Source organism: Coffea arabica, chromosome 5c (genome assembly GCF_036785885.1).
Source record: "Coffea arabica cultivar ET-39 chromosome 5c, Coffea Arabica ET-39 HiFi, whole genome shotgun sequence".
Taxonomy (NCBI): Eukaryota; Viridiplantae; Streptophyta; class Magnoliopsida; order Gentianales; family Rubiaceae; genus Coffea; species Coffea arabica.
Window position 1 is genome coordinate 1,068,518 of NC_092319.1, and position 16,541 is coordinate 1,085,058.

At 38.5% G+C, this 16,541-nt stretch overlaps 2 protein-coding genes across 2 annotated transcripts; one reads left to right on the plus strand and one right to left on the minus strand.

Moving 5' to 3' along the window:
• Positions 1-542: 542 nt before the first annotated feature.
• Positions 543-3,238, plus strand: LOC113690879 (mannose-1-phosphate guanylyltransferase 1-like). Its single transcript, XM_027208988.2, has 5 exons — positions 543-681; positions 1,364-1,475; positions 1,793-1,855; positions 1,944-2,183; positions 2,273-3,238. The coding sequence occupies exons 2-5, from the start codon at positions 1,365-1,367 to the stop codon at positions 2,942-2,944; spliced, it is 1,086 nt and encodes a 361-aa protein (XP_027064789.1). The 5' UTR covers positions 543-681; position 1,364; the 3' UTR covers positions 2,945-3,238.
• Positions 3,239-8,625: 5,387 nt separating this feature from the next.
• On the minus strand, positions 8,626-12,185 carry LOC113690788 (patatin-like protein 3). The gene is made up of 7 exons (XM_027208861.2): positions 11,561-12,185; positions 11,061-11,143; positions 10,734-10,960; positions 10,203-10,626; positions 9,757-10,062; positions 9,200-9,378; positions 8,626-9,063 (listed from the first exon to the last, which is right to left on the minus strand). The coding sequence occupies exons 1-7, from the start codon at positions 11,568-11,570 to the stop codon at positions 8,952-8,954; spliced, it is 1,341 nt and encodes a 446-aa protein (XP_027064662.1). The 5' UTR covers positions 11,571-12,185; the 3' UTR covers positions 8,626-8,951.
• Between the last annotated feature and the right edge of the window lie 4,356 nt (positions 12,186-16,541).

The window sequence follows — 16,541 nt, forward strand, 5'->3', positions numbered from 1 at the left end:
CTTTAAAAAATCTTGGAGAAATGTATATATGAATAAAAAATATCTTCTTAAGCAATAAACAAATTGCTGGCCATTTAGTGTCAAATATCAATCACATGCAATGCTTATTGTGACATATATCTTGCACTCTCACTGCTGAAAGTTCTCTAGAAAAGAATGTCCATATTATACATAATTGATTACTAGCATAGGATGAGTAGGATGAAATTTTTTTTTTAATTTTGAATATAATAGGGGGAGGGTTGGATTGGGTTGGGTTGGGTGGTATGGGGGAGGGAGTGTAAGGAAGAGGTTTTGGATTGTAAATATTCGGCTCTGTTTGGATTGTAAATTATTTGAGATATTTTTACTATAACACTTTTTGTGATGTGATGTCTGTGAGATAAAAAGGTAATTGGAAAGATAAAAAGGTGCATTGAAAATTGTAATGATGATGTAAGTATATAAATTTTGGCTAAGTGAACTGAATTTCTGGTCTAGTAGCAAGTTAGAAGAGCATTTCTGTGGAAAGCACTGATTTTCCGTCGACTTCTATTGCGTGAGGATACATTATAGTCTTTCTTCCATCATTATTCCATCATTATTCCTGTGGGCTGTGGTGTAGTGGGATATTATTATTGTTTCTTATCTCTTGCCTGTTTCTCAAATTTTCTGCTTCCTCAAACGAGAAAAGGCTCAGAGGTATTTCACTGCCAAATTTTGCTATTTTTTCTTCGTTATTTCCCCTCATTTACTCGTGGAATATTCTTATTCATGCCACTTTTGCTTTCGCTTTTTTAACCTTTCTGTGTATTTAAATTTCACTGCTAATTTTTCCCCCTTTTATGTTGTTAGTTTGTATTAGTATTGTAAATGCACTGTGTTACAATTTTTGGTTTAGCTTGAATTCGAAACTAATCAAACAAAGGATAGTTGTTTGCGTGCATATAAGATGTTTGTGAGAAGCCTTAATGAAAATGTAAATACGAGAGCCTGATGGAACAAGAATTCTTTTCCTCCCCGGCTGTCGTTCCAAAATCACTTAACCAGAGAAAAAATGTCCAAATCAATCCAAAGAGGGAGAAAAAGAACAACAGCCAACAATCTTTGCAGTCTCTTCCAATTTATGCTTCGTGTCAATCTTGGCATATAAACTGTTGTGAAGTGCCCACAACTTTAATCTTGGAGGTCAGAATGAGAAATTTGATATTGCTTTTCGTATACACATGTCAATCTGCAGTTCTTTGCTCGTGCATGCTTCTCTTCTTTGGCAGTGATATATATATATGGATGGGAGTGGATTCACTTTTGAATGAGTTTATCTTCTCCTCCTTGCATAGTTCTCTGTTCACATAATGCGATAACCAGGAGCATATCATTTCAGGATGAAGGCACTTATTCTTGTTGGAGGCTTTGGCACTCGTTTGAGGCCACTGACACTAAGTGTCCCTAAGCCACTAGTGGATTTTGCTAATAAACCAATGATCTTGCATCAGGTATGTCACTTGAAAATTCATTTTTGCATTCATATTGTTGTTGATTATGTTGATGCATATAAACTTCCAGCATCAGTTCCGCTTCAAAGCCGTCAAGTATATTTCAGGTTTCACTCTGATTTGGCTGTTTTGAAGCCTGAGCATGCTACATCATATCCTGGTTTCTGTGATCAGATGTAGAACATGTGATTTCAAACTCTTTGTTCAGATATCAAACACAACTGCTGTCGATGCATGCAAGTGCTGCATGTTCACAATGCAGGTTTATAAGTTAGTGTAGGCCTGCATGTTAATCATTTCAGTTTTGGTGATTTCAGATTGAGGCTCTTAAGGCTATCGGAGTGACTGAAGTGGTTCTTGCAATCAATTACCAGCCAGAAGTAAAATACTAGAAGGCCTCTGTCATTTGTGAATTTTATGATACATTTACTAAGGAAGCACTAAACTGAACGAGACTTATTGTCATAGGTGATGCTGAATTTCCTGAAAGACTTCGAGGCAAAGCTTGGGATCAAGATCACATGCTCACAAGAGACTGAGCCACTTGGAACTGCAGGCCCCCTTGCTTTGGCTAGGGACAAGCTGGCAGATGGTTCTGGCGAGCCATTTTTTGTTCTGAACAGTGATGTTATCAGTGAATATCCACTCAAAGAGATGATTGAATTCCACAAATCGCATGGGGGTGAGGCTTCCATTGTGGTAACTAAGGTAAAGTTCTGCTACTTAAACTTTTCCTGGCTTTGCATGTCTGAATCGCCATTGGATTTTCCGATTTCTGAGTTCAATGAACCACACAGGTGGATGAACCTTCAAAATATGGGGTTGTTGTCTTGGAAGAATCGACTGGACAGGTGGAGAGGTTTGTGGAGAAGCCAAAACTATTTGTTGGCAACAAAATTAATGCTGGCATTTACCTTCTGAACCCTTCTGTTCTTGATCGAATTGAATTAAGGCCCACTTCAATTGAGAAAGAAGTGTTCCCAAAAATTGCAGCAGAGAAAATGCTTTATGCTATGGTTTTGCCTGGGTTCTGGATGGACATTGGACAGCCGAGGGATTACATCACTGGCCTGCGATTGTATCTGGATTCCTTGAGGAAGAAAGATGCCTCAAAATTGGCTTCTGGAACTCATATTGTTGGAAATGTTCTTGTGCATGAGAGTGCCAAAATAGGAGAGGGTTGCTTGATTGGACCTGATGTTGCAATTGGCCCTGGATGTGTGGTTGAGGCAGGTGTTAGACTGTCACGCTGCACGGTAATGCGTGGAGTTCGCATCAAGAAACATGCCTGCATCTCAAGCAGTATCATTGGCTGGCACTCCTCAGTTGGGGAGTGGGCTCGTGTGGAGAACATGACCATTTTGGGAGAAGATGTTCATGTTTGTGATGAAATCTACAGCAACGGCGGTGTAGTTTTGCCCCACAAAGAGATTAAATCAAGCATCTTGAAGCCAGAGATTGTTATGTGAAACTGTGTTGCTAGCTCTAGGTGATGGAGACTTCATATTTCTCATATTTATGTGTTCTTTCCCCACCTTTTTTTTTGGCTCCTCTTCAAATGTAAAATTTAGCCAGAGCAAGTTTGAGTGAATTGAGCAATTTGGTGCAAGGTTGATTTCTGTTGTGAAAGGAGACGAGTATAGGTCACTGGTGCGAAATATGTAATATTTTCTGTATGTAGAAATAAATTATTGGTTGTTGGAGAACGAAAAGCAATTTTAGCTTTCCGTTAAACTTTCAATATGATGCTAGCATTGTGTTTACCGACCGTAGTTTGTCATCCAGGAGTTCTGGCAGGGAATATTTTTTGGTTCCTGCTCTAACAAGTGTATGCACTTTGTGGAAGGGCAATGCATGCACTAATCCGCAGGAGCTGCATTTCCGGCATTACTATCAATATTGAGCCTGCTGAACTAAATAATGTCCATCTGCTCGTTGATAATTAAAAGGGCAATGGATGTACCCTTCTCTTTTCATGATTTCATGCACTTCCGATTCTGTCGGTGGTCTTGTCATGAGATATGGATAAAGCAGATTCAGCAAGGACACTCTAGGATTCTTATCTGAACTTGATATTGACTCCTCAACTTTATGTCCACAACCCTTTCAAGGATGGCCAGGCCAATACCGAGGGGGATGAGAAATGGGGTATTTTCTGAATCGTTGGGGCGGGTATGCATTAGTTAATTCTTGTTTAAAAATACAAAGCACTGAATAACACAAGAATAATATGTCAGCGGCTTTGGTAGTGCCAACATCTGCGGATGGAGCTCTGATTTCTTTGATACCATCTGCGTCATGACCTGCAAATGGGCATATTGCTTCTTTTACTCTCTCTTCTCATGCTTCCTACTTTGACACTAACTGTGATTAGGCAAATTGAATCCTAAAATTGAAAGAGAGCTTGATATTCATGATTTCCGGCCTGAAGAATGGAAGTCACTCGTGCTAAGACTGCTATTCTTACCATGTCTTCACTCCCATCAACTATTATGGCAGACATCTTAAGAGGGGCATGTTTGTTGGTTCGTGCAGAGAATTATTGAAAGGTGAATGCTAGGCATCATTCAAGTCACGCAGCAGTTTACATCTCTTCTATAAAATACAATTCAGGAAACAGGTTCAGAAGATGGGCACAGTTCAGGAAACAGGAATTTGGTCCTCGTTGCCAGAATTTAAAGATTTACAGTGTTTAACAATTCTGGGTCCGGCACGGCCCTTCATACATGTACTAAACTAACGAAGAAGCATTATCGTCTAGTGAACTGCAAAAACAAGTACATGCTGAATCCACTTTAAAATTGGGGAGAAACAGCGTTGCTGTGGGAAAGAACCCGATCAACTTGATCATATTTCTACCTCATCCAGATTTATTCAACTAGTCAAACCCCCTGTTTCCACCCACTCGATGGAGAAATGGAGGGACCCAGATTCCAAAGCGAAGGACCATCAAGCTCCAAACAAGACCATTGACAGAGAAAAAGAGATAAGCTATTTTCCATAAGCTGTGTCAAAATTATATTTACAATCGGAAAAATTGCGCTGGCATGTGGCTGTGGCAAAGAGTGGCAAAGGAGTCAAGCTGAAGCAGCAAGCAAAAACATGATATTGCAAGGAGAAACCATGAAACAAAAGCCAATCCTACGGATATCTGAAACATGTCACAGGATAGTTTGGTCTCGGTTCTGCAAATAGTGGCCTTTAAATATTGTGTATGTCATTTTCTGATCCCCCACCTTTCCCATTGAATGTATAAGAAATTAATGTGCTCAAAACGAAAACAAAAAATAAATTGCATGAGAGTTTCTTGTGATTTTATCCCCTTGTTCTTCGGGCAGAAGGAGCCTAAATTACAAAGCGTTGCCAATTTGGACCACCATTTCCAAGAAAGGACAGGAGATTCACTCCTTCTGTGATCTTACTAGTTTGGAAGATGGATTTCCTTATGATCTTCTGGGCTTAGGAGAAGAATTTGAATTGCTTTTGCAAGAAATCAGCAAATGTTACGCGATCTTCTCAGATTGCTTAGGAAGGCAGTCTATTAATTCCCCGGTAGATAAATATGGTTATGGAGTTCATGAACTCTCTTTTGGAGAATCTAGCAGATTTTGTTTACTGGCAAGAACTTGGAAATCATGTATTACAACTGATCAAATCCCATGAAGAGAAGCTAACATTCTTGAAAATCTTCATCCGTTTTGCCACACTGCATGGCGTTGAAGATAAGCCATTGGAACCTTTATTGACTCACATTCGAGCTGTGTCTGTCAATGCAGCATACCTCTCTTTTCTGTGCCAATGTGCTGACCAATCCAATTACGAACAGTGTCTGGAAATCCAGAATTGTATTTCACAACTGTTGCAGGAGACTATTCCGACAGAACCCCAAGTCCATGAGACCTGTGTTCAGGCCCTGATTGCTTGCAAGTTATCAAGACAATCCTGTGGGAAGTCAAATGAGCATATAGTGAGAGATTTCATCAATTCTCTCCCGTGTAACGATTTCTCTGAAGGATCAATTGCAAATGCTTTATGAGAGACTCAGATCCTTGAGAACCATTCTCAAGGAGAAGCCAAAGATGATTGATGGGAAAATGGATGATCACACTGGAGCGGTGACCTGTGATGTAGGACTTATTGTTTGCTCTCTTTAACCTAAAGCAATGAAAGATAGATTTGTCAAGGAAATGGATCGTGTCTTCTGATTTATTGGGATTTATTGATTTTTTCTTCTTGAAAATATGAAGGATCTGACAAATCCAGAGGCTGGTCATCAAGTTGCTATATCAAATTATCCAATTCAAATGATCCAGAAAGAACTTGCTTTCTTGCGCTCTTTCCTGGGGAAAATTATGGACTTGCGCAATGAAGATGTGGAGCTCCAAGCACTTTGGGATCGTGTTGTAGAGGTACCATACAGGGTAAAGTTTCTCATTGACTCCGCAATTGCTCGAGATATTCTAGATTCTTCTTCAATGTCATTTGACTCCATTTTACAAGAAATGAAAATCATCAAAGCTGAAGCTTTGAAGATTTCTGTTAGCAATAGACTTGATGCCAAAGCTAAGGAATGTACCGAGAGACTCAATCACATGCCATTACAGGGAAGTAAGCCACCAGTCAATGATCCGGTGGTGGGATTCAAAGATGAGGCAACATCAATAGTCAATCGACTCACCAGAGGAGCACTCCATTTACAAATTATTTCCATTGTGGGGATGCCAGGACTTGGTAAGACAACTCTAGCTAAGCTAACAAAGTCTACAACGACTCTAAAGTGATGTCCCTTTTTCATATACGTGCTTGGTGTTCTATTTCTCAAGCATATCACATGACAACTCTGTTACTTGAAATATTGATCTGTATTGATCCCAAGCTTCCTGACGACTTTTGTAAGAAGAGTGAAGAAGATCTGGCTGAGGAAGTCAGAAGACGTTTGCTAAGGAACAGATATCTCATTGTATTGGATGATATATGGGACGTTGAAGCATGGAACGGATTGCGTGCCTCATTCCCTGATGATGCAAATGGAAGTAGAATTATCATGACAACTCGACGTCATGATGTTGCTCCCCAAGATAAGCTCGACAAAGAACCTCTTTCTCTTCGTGAACTCACTCGAGATGAGAGTTGGGATTTGCTGCAAAAGAAGTTATTTTCCAGAAAAGAGTTGCCTCCAGAATTATGTGAACTTCGTATGCAGATTGCGGAAATGTGTCGAGGACTACCACTGACAATTGTCATTCTGGCTGGAATTCTAGCAAATGTGGACCAAGGTAGCTGGAAAGAAGTCGTTCAAAGTTTAAGTTCAAGCACTGTTTCCAGCACAGAACAATGCGTTGCTGCATTGGAGCTGAGTTACAATAATTTACCAGATAATCTGAAGGCGTGCTTCCTTTATTTTGGATGATTTCCTGAAGACCATGAACACTATACCAGGAGGTTGTTTTGTTTATGGGTTGCAGAAGGAGCCAAAAATTCAGTTCAAGAGCTCAGACGATGTGGCCAATGATTACATGATGGAGCTTATTAGCAGAAGCTTAGTCATGGTTTCCAAACAAAGATCCATTGGTGGAGTCAAAACTTGTCGCATTCACGATTTGTTACATGAGTTTTGTGTGACAAAAGCCAAGGAAGAAAAACTTTTGCATCAGGTTCGCGGGTACGATGAACTGTGTACTTTTAGTGCGCCACACTACCGACGCCGCTTGTCCATTAACTCTTAAGCCAGAGCACTTTTCTGACTCAAGGCTATTTTCTCCCACTGTACGTTGTCTGTTATTCGTCGGTCATGGTGGAAAGCAGCCAGGTTCTGGAAATGATATTTCATTCATTTTTCGTGTCTCCAAACATGTTAGTGTCTTAGATAAATATAGGTTCTTCTTTTCCTAGTGAACTAAAATTGCTTGTTCACTTGAGGTACTTGGCAGTTCTGGGGTGGATGTGGTCCATTCCATCACCAATAGCTGATCTCTCGAACTTGGAGACATTTATCATGGACAGATATGAAAGATCTGTTGCACTGCCACATACTATATGGAATTTGAAGAAGCTAAGGCATCTGCAATAAAGGGCAATAGGCTTGATGTTGGTTGTAAATTCACTCCACTTACTCGTGTGGAATATCAGATTGAGTTTCGTTTCTCTTCAACAATCAACAAGTTGACTCTGTCTGGCTTTCGCTTGCCATGGTGCAGAATATCAGAACTTCGAAATCTCCCCAGTCTTCAGGTTCTCAAATTACTCGGGGAAGCCTTCGAGGGAAAAACTGGAACATGGAAACAGAGGAATCCCTAATGTTAGATTCTTGAAAATGTGGGAATTGATTTTTCATAAGGTGCATATAGCCCGCGCACTCAATACAGAAGAGGAAAGAAAATTTTTCCATCTTTATTCAGTTATCAAGAATCTTATTTCACCAATTTCTTCCCTGATCAATCCCATGCATTCTTTTTTGCCTGCTCTCATTTCATTACTACTGAATCATCACGGGTTTTCAATTAAGTAGTTTACAAGACACACGTGCATGTTTTACAACAACAACTATAAAAGATCTGTACGTTAACAGATGGATGATCCGACCTGCTGCTTTGCATGTCTTGATCTTCCTGGAGGACTAGTCGGTCTATATTGAAATCAGCTGCTATCTGTGTCATCTTCTTTCTCTTGCAAATTGCAAGAACATATGAGATAGGAGAACATTGCGAATATGTAATGATAATGCTCAGAGAACGAAACAGTGATCAGAAAACTAACATTCTCTAACGGAGTAGGAGATAATAACCCAAAGTTCATATAGAGCAATAAGAATTAAGCAACAATTTCTGTTCTTACACTCTTTTTACCAAAATTGGTAACATATACAGTAGAATAGATAGCTAACACAGGATTTATAAATGTTGTTGACTGAGCAGACAGGGAAGAAAGTCGATTTACTAGGTAGGCCTGATTTCTTTCTAACACAAAATTGAACACAATTTTCTATCAGATACTAATCCAACATCAATTCTACCTCTTTGTAAATGTCAAATGCTTTCATAGTCTCCTTGTGCATTGTAAACAATTATTGCAATCAAGCAGCGGGTAATATTATTGTGAGAGAGCTAAACACTTATTATTAGCACCATATTATTTGAAGCGCAAATCAATATTATGAAACAAACACTTATTTCAGCAGTGCAATTACTTGTACAATCCAAATACTTATTACAAGCACAATATGTCATTTGAAAGAAAACAAGCATAGCCAAGCAATACAATCCAAATACTTGTTACAGGCACAAAATTATTTGTTTATGACACTAATTGAGCAAAACAGTACTCATCAGCCATGAGATAAGTGTTTTTGCTCTTATTTAAGACTTCTTGTACTCATCATACTCCACGTGATGGACACTAATGGAGCTGAAGTTTCCATCTTTATTTGAACAATGTGTATAGATCTGCATGCCTGCTAGCTATATATTGCTCCATCAATCAAGGATAATAATCATCATCATCATCATCATCATCATCATTCTTGATCCACAAATTGGCAACGGCATTTCCCTGGCAACTCTTTCTTTCAGCAGACAATCGGGCTGCCAGGCTGCAATATACAAGAAGAAAAAAATTATTATTACTACAAACTGGGGAGTAGCCTTTTATGTACTTGCTGAATATGTTTGTTAGATGAGTGCTCTAATCCAGCAGATACAAAAAATATGATATATCATAAAACATACTCCTTGAGTGCCTCAGCATTGGTCATCGGCTGCCCGTCAACAGGTTCATACTCTTCTTTGTCTATATTCATCGTGGTGACATTCTTATTGAGCAGCTCTTTTCCCAACTCTTTCAGGTGCTGAAGGTGCTTTGGGTCAGATTCGTCGAATGCCATATCGTTCTTATCCAGACCAGGATACTTATAGGATAATTCAATACAAAACATTAGATAAATGTAGCGGATAAGCACATTTGAGAAATCAATTCATTTGGAGCACAAATCAGCTAATGCTCTTCTTTTCTTTTTATTGGTTTTGGTTGGGGGGTTTGGGGGAAGGGGATGGTAGACAACTAGCATGTATGAAAATTGAACTCAAGTTGCTCGTATTTGCAAATCATACTACAATGTAAGACTTTAACATGAACTTTTACTAAATGAGAATTGACAAGCTACTCATTGAAAGTGCAAAAATATCACTCAGTGTTAAATGTCCAGTGAACCATCAGAAATAGCAAATGGCTGAAGCAGTAGAGACACGGATCATAAATAGGATTGGCACTGATAAATTTCACATACCTGGATCCGAAGATAGTTTTTGATTGGTGTGATTCCCAAAGCTTTAATTACTAGGGACATATAGACGTCAATCATTTCATCATTGGCACTCCTGAGAGCATCAATAATGGGGGTGGAGGAGAAAGATGGTGCACCTAACCAGGCTAATATTCCCCAGTCGTCAGGATCCATAACATCAACACTTTTGTCACCCGAGGCTCCAGTTCCTAGTGAAAGAACTATAAACTTGGAGAAGTCGAGGCTTCCATCAGGACTAAGAACTCTTTTCTTCTGATTCACTACCGCATCACGTATAGCTAGCAGAGTCTTTAAACAAAAAAATTAATGGTCATAGGCAGAAAGAAATAAGCCACCAGACACCAGTTGTTAACATCCAAGTTCTGTAACTAGTATCCTTTTAGTTATTAAAAGGCAACACCAAGCAGTACTGGATAGTATAAACTTACTGGATTATTGGCTGCCAAACCACCATCAACCATGCAAAACTTGTTGAGGCCATTAGTAAAGGGATGTGGAGGGAGATAGGTTGGAGCTGCAGATGTACTTATGCAAGCATCAGAGAGTTTAAAATTCCAAGACTCATCACGTTTTGCCTGTCTGGAGGAGAAAACAAATGGTTGGAAGCGGAGGACATCATAAGCTGGGATGACAACATTGGTGATTGTGTCAGTGAGCTGCTTCACTCCCATCAGACCCATGATTTTGCTACGCAGATACTTTCCATCATATTTGGGAAGCAAGAATGCTTTCTCAAAACGAGTAAGGTAATTCAATAAGAATGTAGGGAGACCAAGCTTTTCTACTGCAAAGCAGAACCATTGAAATAGCAAGGTGATTATTGATATATTTCCACTCATATCTTCATCATTCCTGCAACAGCAATTAATTGGCAAGATAACTAAGTAATTCTATACTCATTCTTATTTAATTAATTAATAATGATTCATGTTTATGTATATGAGTAGTTGTTATAGTACAAAGGTTTTGCTGCAAGTTTTGTTGGTGCCTCTTGTTCTTTGGGGAAGATATGCTGACTCTCCTTTAAATAAAAGTCAACAACTTCTTGGGCAGTAAACAGGGGTTTGCGTTTCTCAGGATCATCACCATCAGGCGTGGTGAGCATTGCACTTATAAGGCCTCCTGTGCTTGTCCCTGCAATGATGTCAAAATAGTCTGCAATCCTAGCTTCTGGTCCATCAAGGTTCTGAAATTAAGAAAACAAATTAATAGCTAACACATTCAACATGTCTCAAGCAGGGATTATGATACAATTGTGCATGAGAGAACTGAGATAGACAAACTACCTTGAGCTCATCTTCAAGAAATGCCAGGATGGTTGCAGGAATAATCCCTCTCACACCTCCTCCATCGATGCTTAAAATTGTGACTGCACTAGCACATTAAATGCATACAAGAATGTAACAAAATACTAATCAACTGTAATTGCTTTTTTTTTTTGTAAAGTGAACCACATTCTTCTCTCTGTTTGAACTAGAGCAAAAAATTAACATATGCAGACTTTGTGTACATTCGGCACAACAACTATAGCAAACAGCAAACATAGGCAGCATGGAGTGGTCTTCTAGCAATGTACATTCATGAGATCACCTGATGATTTGGCAATTACTTGAGAGTAAATTCTGCACCATGCATTTTGAATTCTTGATGCAACTAATAATTGTTACAGCATATGTAACATCCAATTTATGCTGTCATTCTATTCCTCTACATTGATTAACACTATAGATTGCAGAAATAAAAACCCAGGTATGAGTATGACCATGTGTGAATGTCTATAGCTTACCACTTGCCATGATGACTGATTTCTTTCTGGATAGCGACTGTGGTACTAGGTAGCTTGATGAGTTATATGAGGGTAACTTTGCCTCTTATATAGGAAAAATGGGAGAAGTCCTATTGATGCATTTAGTAGGGAAAGTGGAAAATGATAAAAGCAAGAAGCAAAGCATGGGAACAGATAAAAGCAGATAATTGTAAAAGTAGGAAGCTAGGAAAAATGATAAAAGCAAGAAGCAAAGCATGAGAACAGATAAAAGCAGGTAATTGTAAAAGTAGGAAGCTAGGAAAAAATGATAAGGCAAGAAGCAAAGCATGGGAACAGAAAAGAGCAGAGAATTGTAAAAGTAGGAAGCTAGGAATGAAAAAAAATTGAAAGGTAAAAAAGATGGAACAAAGTAGAAGCCAAGCAAAGGATGAACTTAAGGACAAGGTAGATATAGTTCTTGTAGTTCCCTTGGGCTATACATAGCAAGGCAAAAGGATGGAGACCTCCATGAAATTGTAGTAGCAATACAACAACCAAGACAGATTATAAAGCAACATTGATATTTGTATACTGGAGAAGCACTCATTCATAAAAACATCTATCAAGCAAGACACCAAGCAAAAGAGCCTCTTCTGATCTTGCAATATCTAATTCATTACTCAGTTGATGATGCTTATCCGGCAAACAAGCTGGATTTTCCACCTTTATCTGGTAGAAAATGTAGTGTCCTTAATTGGTTGCTAGTATTAGCATGGAAGACCAGCAGTCTGCCTTGGCAATTCTTTTTCTCAGCAGACAATTGGAATAGCAAGCTGCATGCATCAAGAAGCAACAGTTGAACTCTTTATTTACATTAACTTGAAGCCTATACAATTTCGTAGCCCTACAAGGTCCATCCAATAATTAGCATAAATGAAATCAATTGCCTACTTTGTCTGATTTTATTCCCCCATCAAAGGGGCCAAGCTGCTCACATCCCATTTACTCAAGTTTACCTGTGTATGTTTATGATGTGTCACAGTCGCCTAATAAAACATGCAAGAAAAAGAAAGACACCCCTGCTCAAAAATCACAAGAAAAAATGGAAAACCACTAATGGCCAAACGGGTGGAGAAGCAATCGTCACTTTCCTTAATCTGTCTATGATTTTTCTTCCAGCAAAATGGAACAAAAAGAAAGAAAAACTACTAAGAATACTTCCAATAAAGAAAAAGAAAAGGCCTATCACAAGGTTTCTGATACAAGACAGAACCATCCTTTTTACACAATATATCAAACAGATAAGAATAGGATTCAAATATCATCGAAGCAAGAAATTAAAAAGAAAAAAAAAAGATTCACAGAACAATTAAAGAAGGAGTAACACTTGAAAGAAACAAACCAAAGCAAGAATAAAGCAAGATTCTGAGAAAGAATCAAATGAAAGAAAAAGTACAAATCCAGACAACTTCATTCATGCTTGAAACAATTTAAGATGAAGAAACAAAGAAAAAACTTATCTGGTAGGAATTTGTCATATCTCAGGAACACCCAAGAACTGCTTTCCTGCCTCTCCCCGCACTCAAATTGCAGGGATTGAACAGAAATTCTGTCGTTGCCCGCCAAACGGCTACTTTTCCTGCGTAGGTCCATATGCGCTTGGCCCAATTGGGGATCCCCTGTCCATATTGATCGGCAGCATTAGACAAAGCCCAGTCCAGCCCATAAAGAAAAAAACAAATCATTAGACTTTAAAGTTCCAGCCCAACAATTTTTGACTGGGCCCAAGTGTTTTATATTTTTCATTCCTTGTTTTGTATACTTTGGTTTGCTGATGGCATGCTACAACTCTCTTTTTTTTTTATTTCGAAACATGCCCCGACTCGGACCACTTAGGACATGAGCCGACACACTAAATCAGGGGATACGCCGCAGCCTCTCTAGACACACCCAGATTAGATAGGGGGGATTCAAGTTTAGAAAAACATTCGAATCCAGAATCTCATTCAGTCCACGAGTCCGTTTTACAGCTAGACTATCCCCCTCCTGAGAGCTTAATAGACAACTCTTGCCTATTACTTTTCTAGGTCTTTCTTTTTTATTCTTTAATTATCCCTCTGTTTTAAATGTATATCCACCCCCTTGATTTGTATATATTTTTCTGTATCTCTAACATTCTTGACGATACAAAATTAAGAATCGAGAGAGTTATAGGATATCTATAACCTTCAAAATTCCAATTACAAATTGTCATGCCTATGCATATTTTGCTAACTTCCTTCGGTTACTCGACCGGGTCAATTCGACCAAGTTTCTGGTTCTAGCTTAAGCATTGTTAATTTTTTGAGAAGGATCCACTTGTTTGTATGTTGCTTCAAAGGTACTCGATGATTGTTTGGCTAATCTTTCTTGTAATGCTATTATTTTCCCAATCTGTCTAGTTAATTACGTAGCAGAACCAGTATCTAATCCTTAAATCATACTTTGGCTATAGAGAGCTATTTTTGGCACTAAAGTGAATAGGAAATAAGGGTGACTATGGACTGGGACTACAAAAAATAAGATTTGAATTTTCTATGATGATTCTTGAAATTCCATATGCAGTGCGTGTTTTAAACAGCAAATGTGGCCACTAAATTTTCACATCATCTATTCCACCTTCCTTCTTAATCCCCAATTTTTGACAAGTCTTTTTGGTGGATGATTATGCCTTAAATACGTGTTTTGGATAGGAGGAAATTTTTATTTTATAGATGGAGAAACTTTAATTTGTTTGACATAAAAGAAATTGGCTGTCAAATCCTCTCAACCTAATAAGCTGAAGAACTACATAATATTGAATTGGACGGGTACTAGGAGCGAAGCTAAATGAGTAGCTCGACTCAAGCTTGCAAGCTACTCAATCGGTGGCTCGTTCGAGCTCAAGCTCGAGCTACTCGAGAGTAATAGTGAGTCGAGTTTGAGCCTGGAAATAAGATACTCTAGAGCACATCGAGTTCTATCGAGTATCGCATAAAAAATTTTAAAAATAATAATATGATAATATTATAATACACATATGATGAAGAGATGAGTGGAAATATGTCAATCAGAATGGCTGTCAATTCCTTCTTTTATTTAGTTTTTTTTTTCATATTAGATATATCCATAATATATTCTATATATTTTCTGTCATTAGTGCAGCATTTTTTGTTAAACAAATTATGCTAAACGATTTTCAATTAATTTATTATTAATATTGGCTTCTGCTCTATAAAAAAGAAAAAAAAGGGCTTAGGGATGAGATTATTCATAGGATGAAACACTCATCAGAATTAATATTCTCTAGCGACAATAAGTAACCATTTATTTTCTTAAACTATATTCGTCAAAGTAGGCAACACTGATGCCTAATACATCCCTTACGGGCTATGGCTGTTGTTTTTGAGCAGATATACTGAAGAAAGTGATGGCCAGGGTTTTATTGAGACAACATTCGTGACAAATTGCTCAAACATTAAAAAATCAAGAAGAAAGTAATTATTTCCCGTAGACTATTTTCCATGCTAGACATTTTTTTGAGGCGAGCAATTTACTTCCAGCCCTGATATAGCAAATTCTGAAATGTAAGATAACAAGATGGCAGTCTTAACTTAACAGATAGCAATTTATGGGGTGTATCTGATTCCAGCAACGGGGAGAATTTGAAATGCAAGATGCAATGTGAAAATGTGATCCAGATCCAAATTTCAACCCAAAGAAGAAAGAAACTGGAGTACTATTATTCAGCAGTACATGAATCAGATTCAGAACAGTTATTACAAGCACAACATTGTTCTTTGTGACCATAGTTGAGCTAGACGGTACTCATCAGCCATGGCCCAAGTGTTTTTGCTGCTATTTGATGGATATATATGCTTCGGTATATGGTTAAAGTTTCCATCTTTATTAGCCAGAAAGTGCTTGCATGGGGATGCACGGCTGCCAGCCATCTTTTCCTTCGCGACTTCTCCTTTCAGCAGCCAACCTGCAATTTAATTTACAAGAATCAAGAAATTAATCATCACTACTACTACTATATATGCTAAAGAGCATCCAATATCCGATACATAATTATTCAAAAATTGATCAATAAACGTACTCCTTTATTGCCTCTGCATTGGTCATTGGAGGGCCTTCAGCACCTTTCTACCTTCCCGTGTCCGTACTCATCTTGCTAACATTCTTAAAAAGCAGTTCTTTTCCCAGCTCTGCGAGGTGCTGGAGGTATTTCGGGTTCGATCCCTCCAATGATGTGTCATCCCTATTCAACCTATCATACTGATATATATAACATTCAACCCAAAACATTAGACCATAAACCCCACCAGGTTGGATAGCGAAGAGATGTCAATGGACCAATCGTACCCGAAACACCTTGAGCACCTGGCAAAGCTGGGAAAAGAACTCCTCACTAAGACTTGTTGAGATGCCTTGAATTAGATCTTCAACCCCCGCTGGTGGCTAAACGCTGTGGTACACTTCTGTTTACATCAAATCAACGAAAGTGGCTTGGTAGATACTAAGATGATGGTGGCGGCAGCAACACAAAACCAGTGTAGTTGGCCGTTTTTTGGCTGCTGATGGCCAAGAAAGAGAGGAAGGTTTGATGGCAATGGAGGTGGCAGGAATTGAGAGAGGAACCTATGAAATAAAAGAAAGAAGCAGCCTGAGTGGACGGTTGATTAAAAATGGCAAAGATGCTGATAACCAGCTTGCATTTCGTCTTGTTTGATATTGTCATAGAAAATTGAAAATTGATTAAAGAAATGGCTAGTGAAAGACAAAGCTTACGGTATATATTAGTTACCGTGTCTGTTTTATTTTGGGTCTTATTTTGGGCCTATTTTGGGTCCAGTCTGTTTGGTTGTATATATATACACCCTATTTTAATTTGTAAATTATTCCGATTACAACCCTAATAAAATCTGATTTCCCCCAAGTTGTTCTTGTCTATTCTTGTTTGTTCTTCTGTTCCGCTGCATCTGTTATAACAAGACTA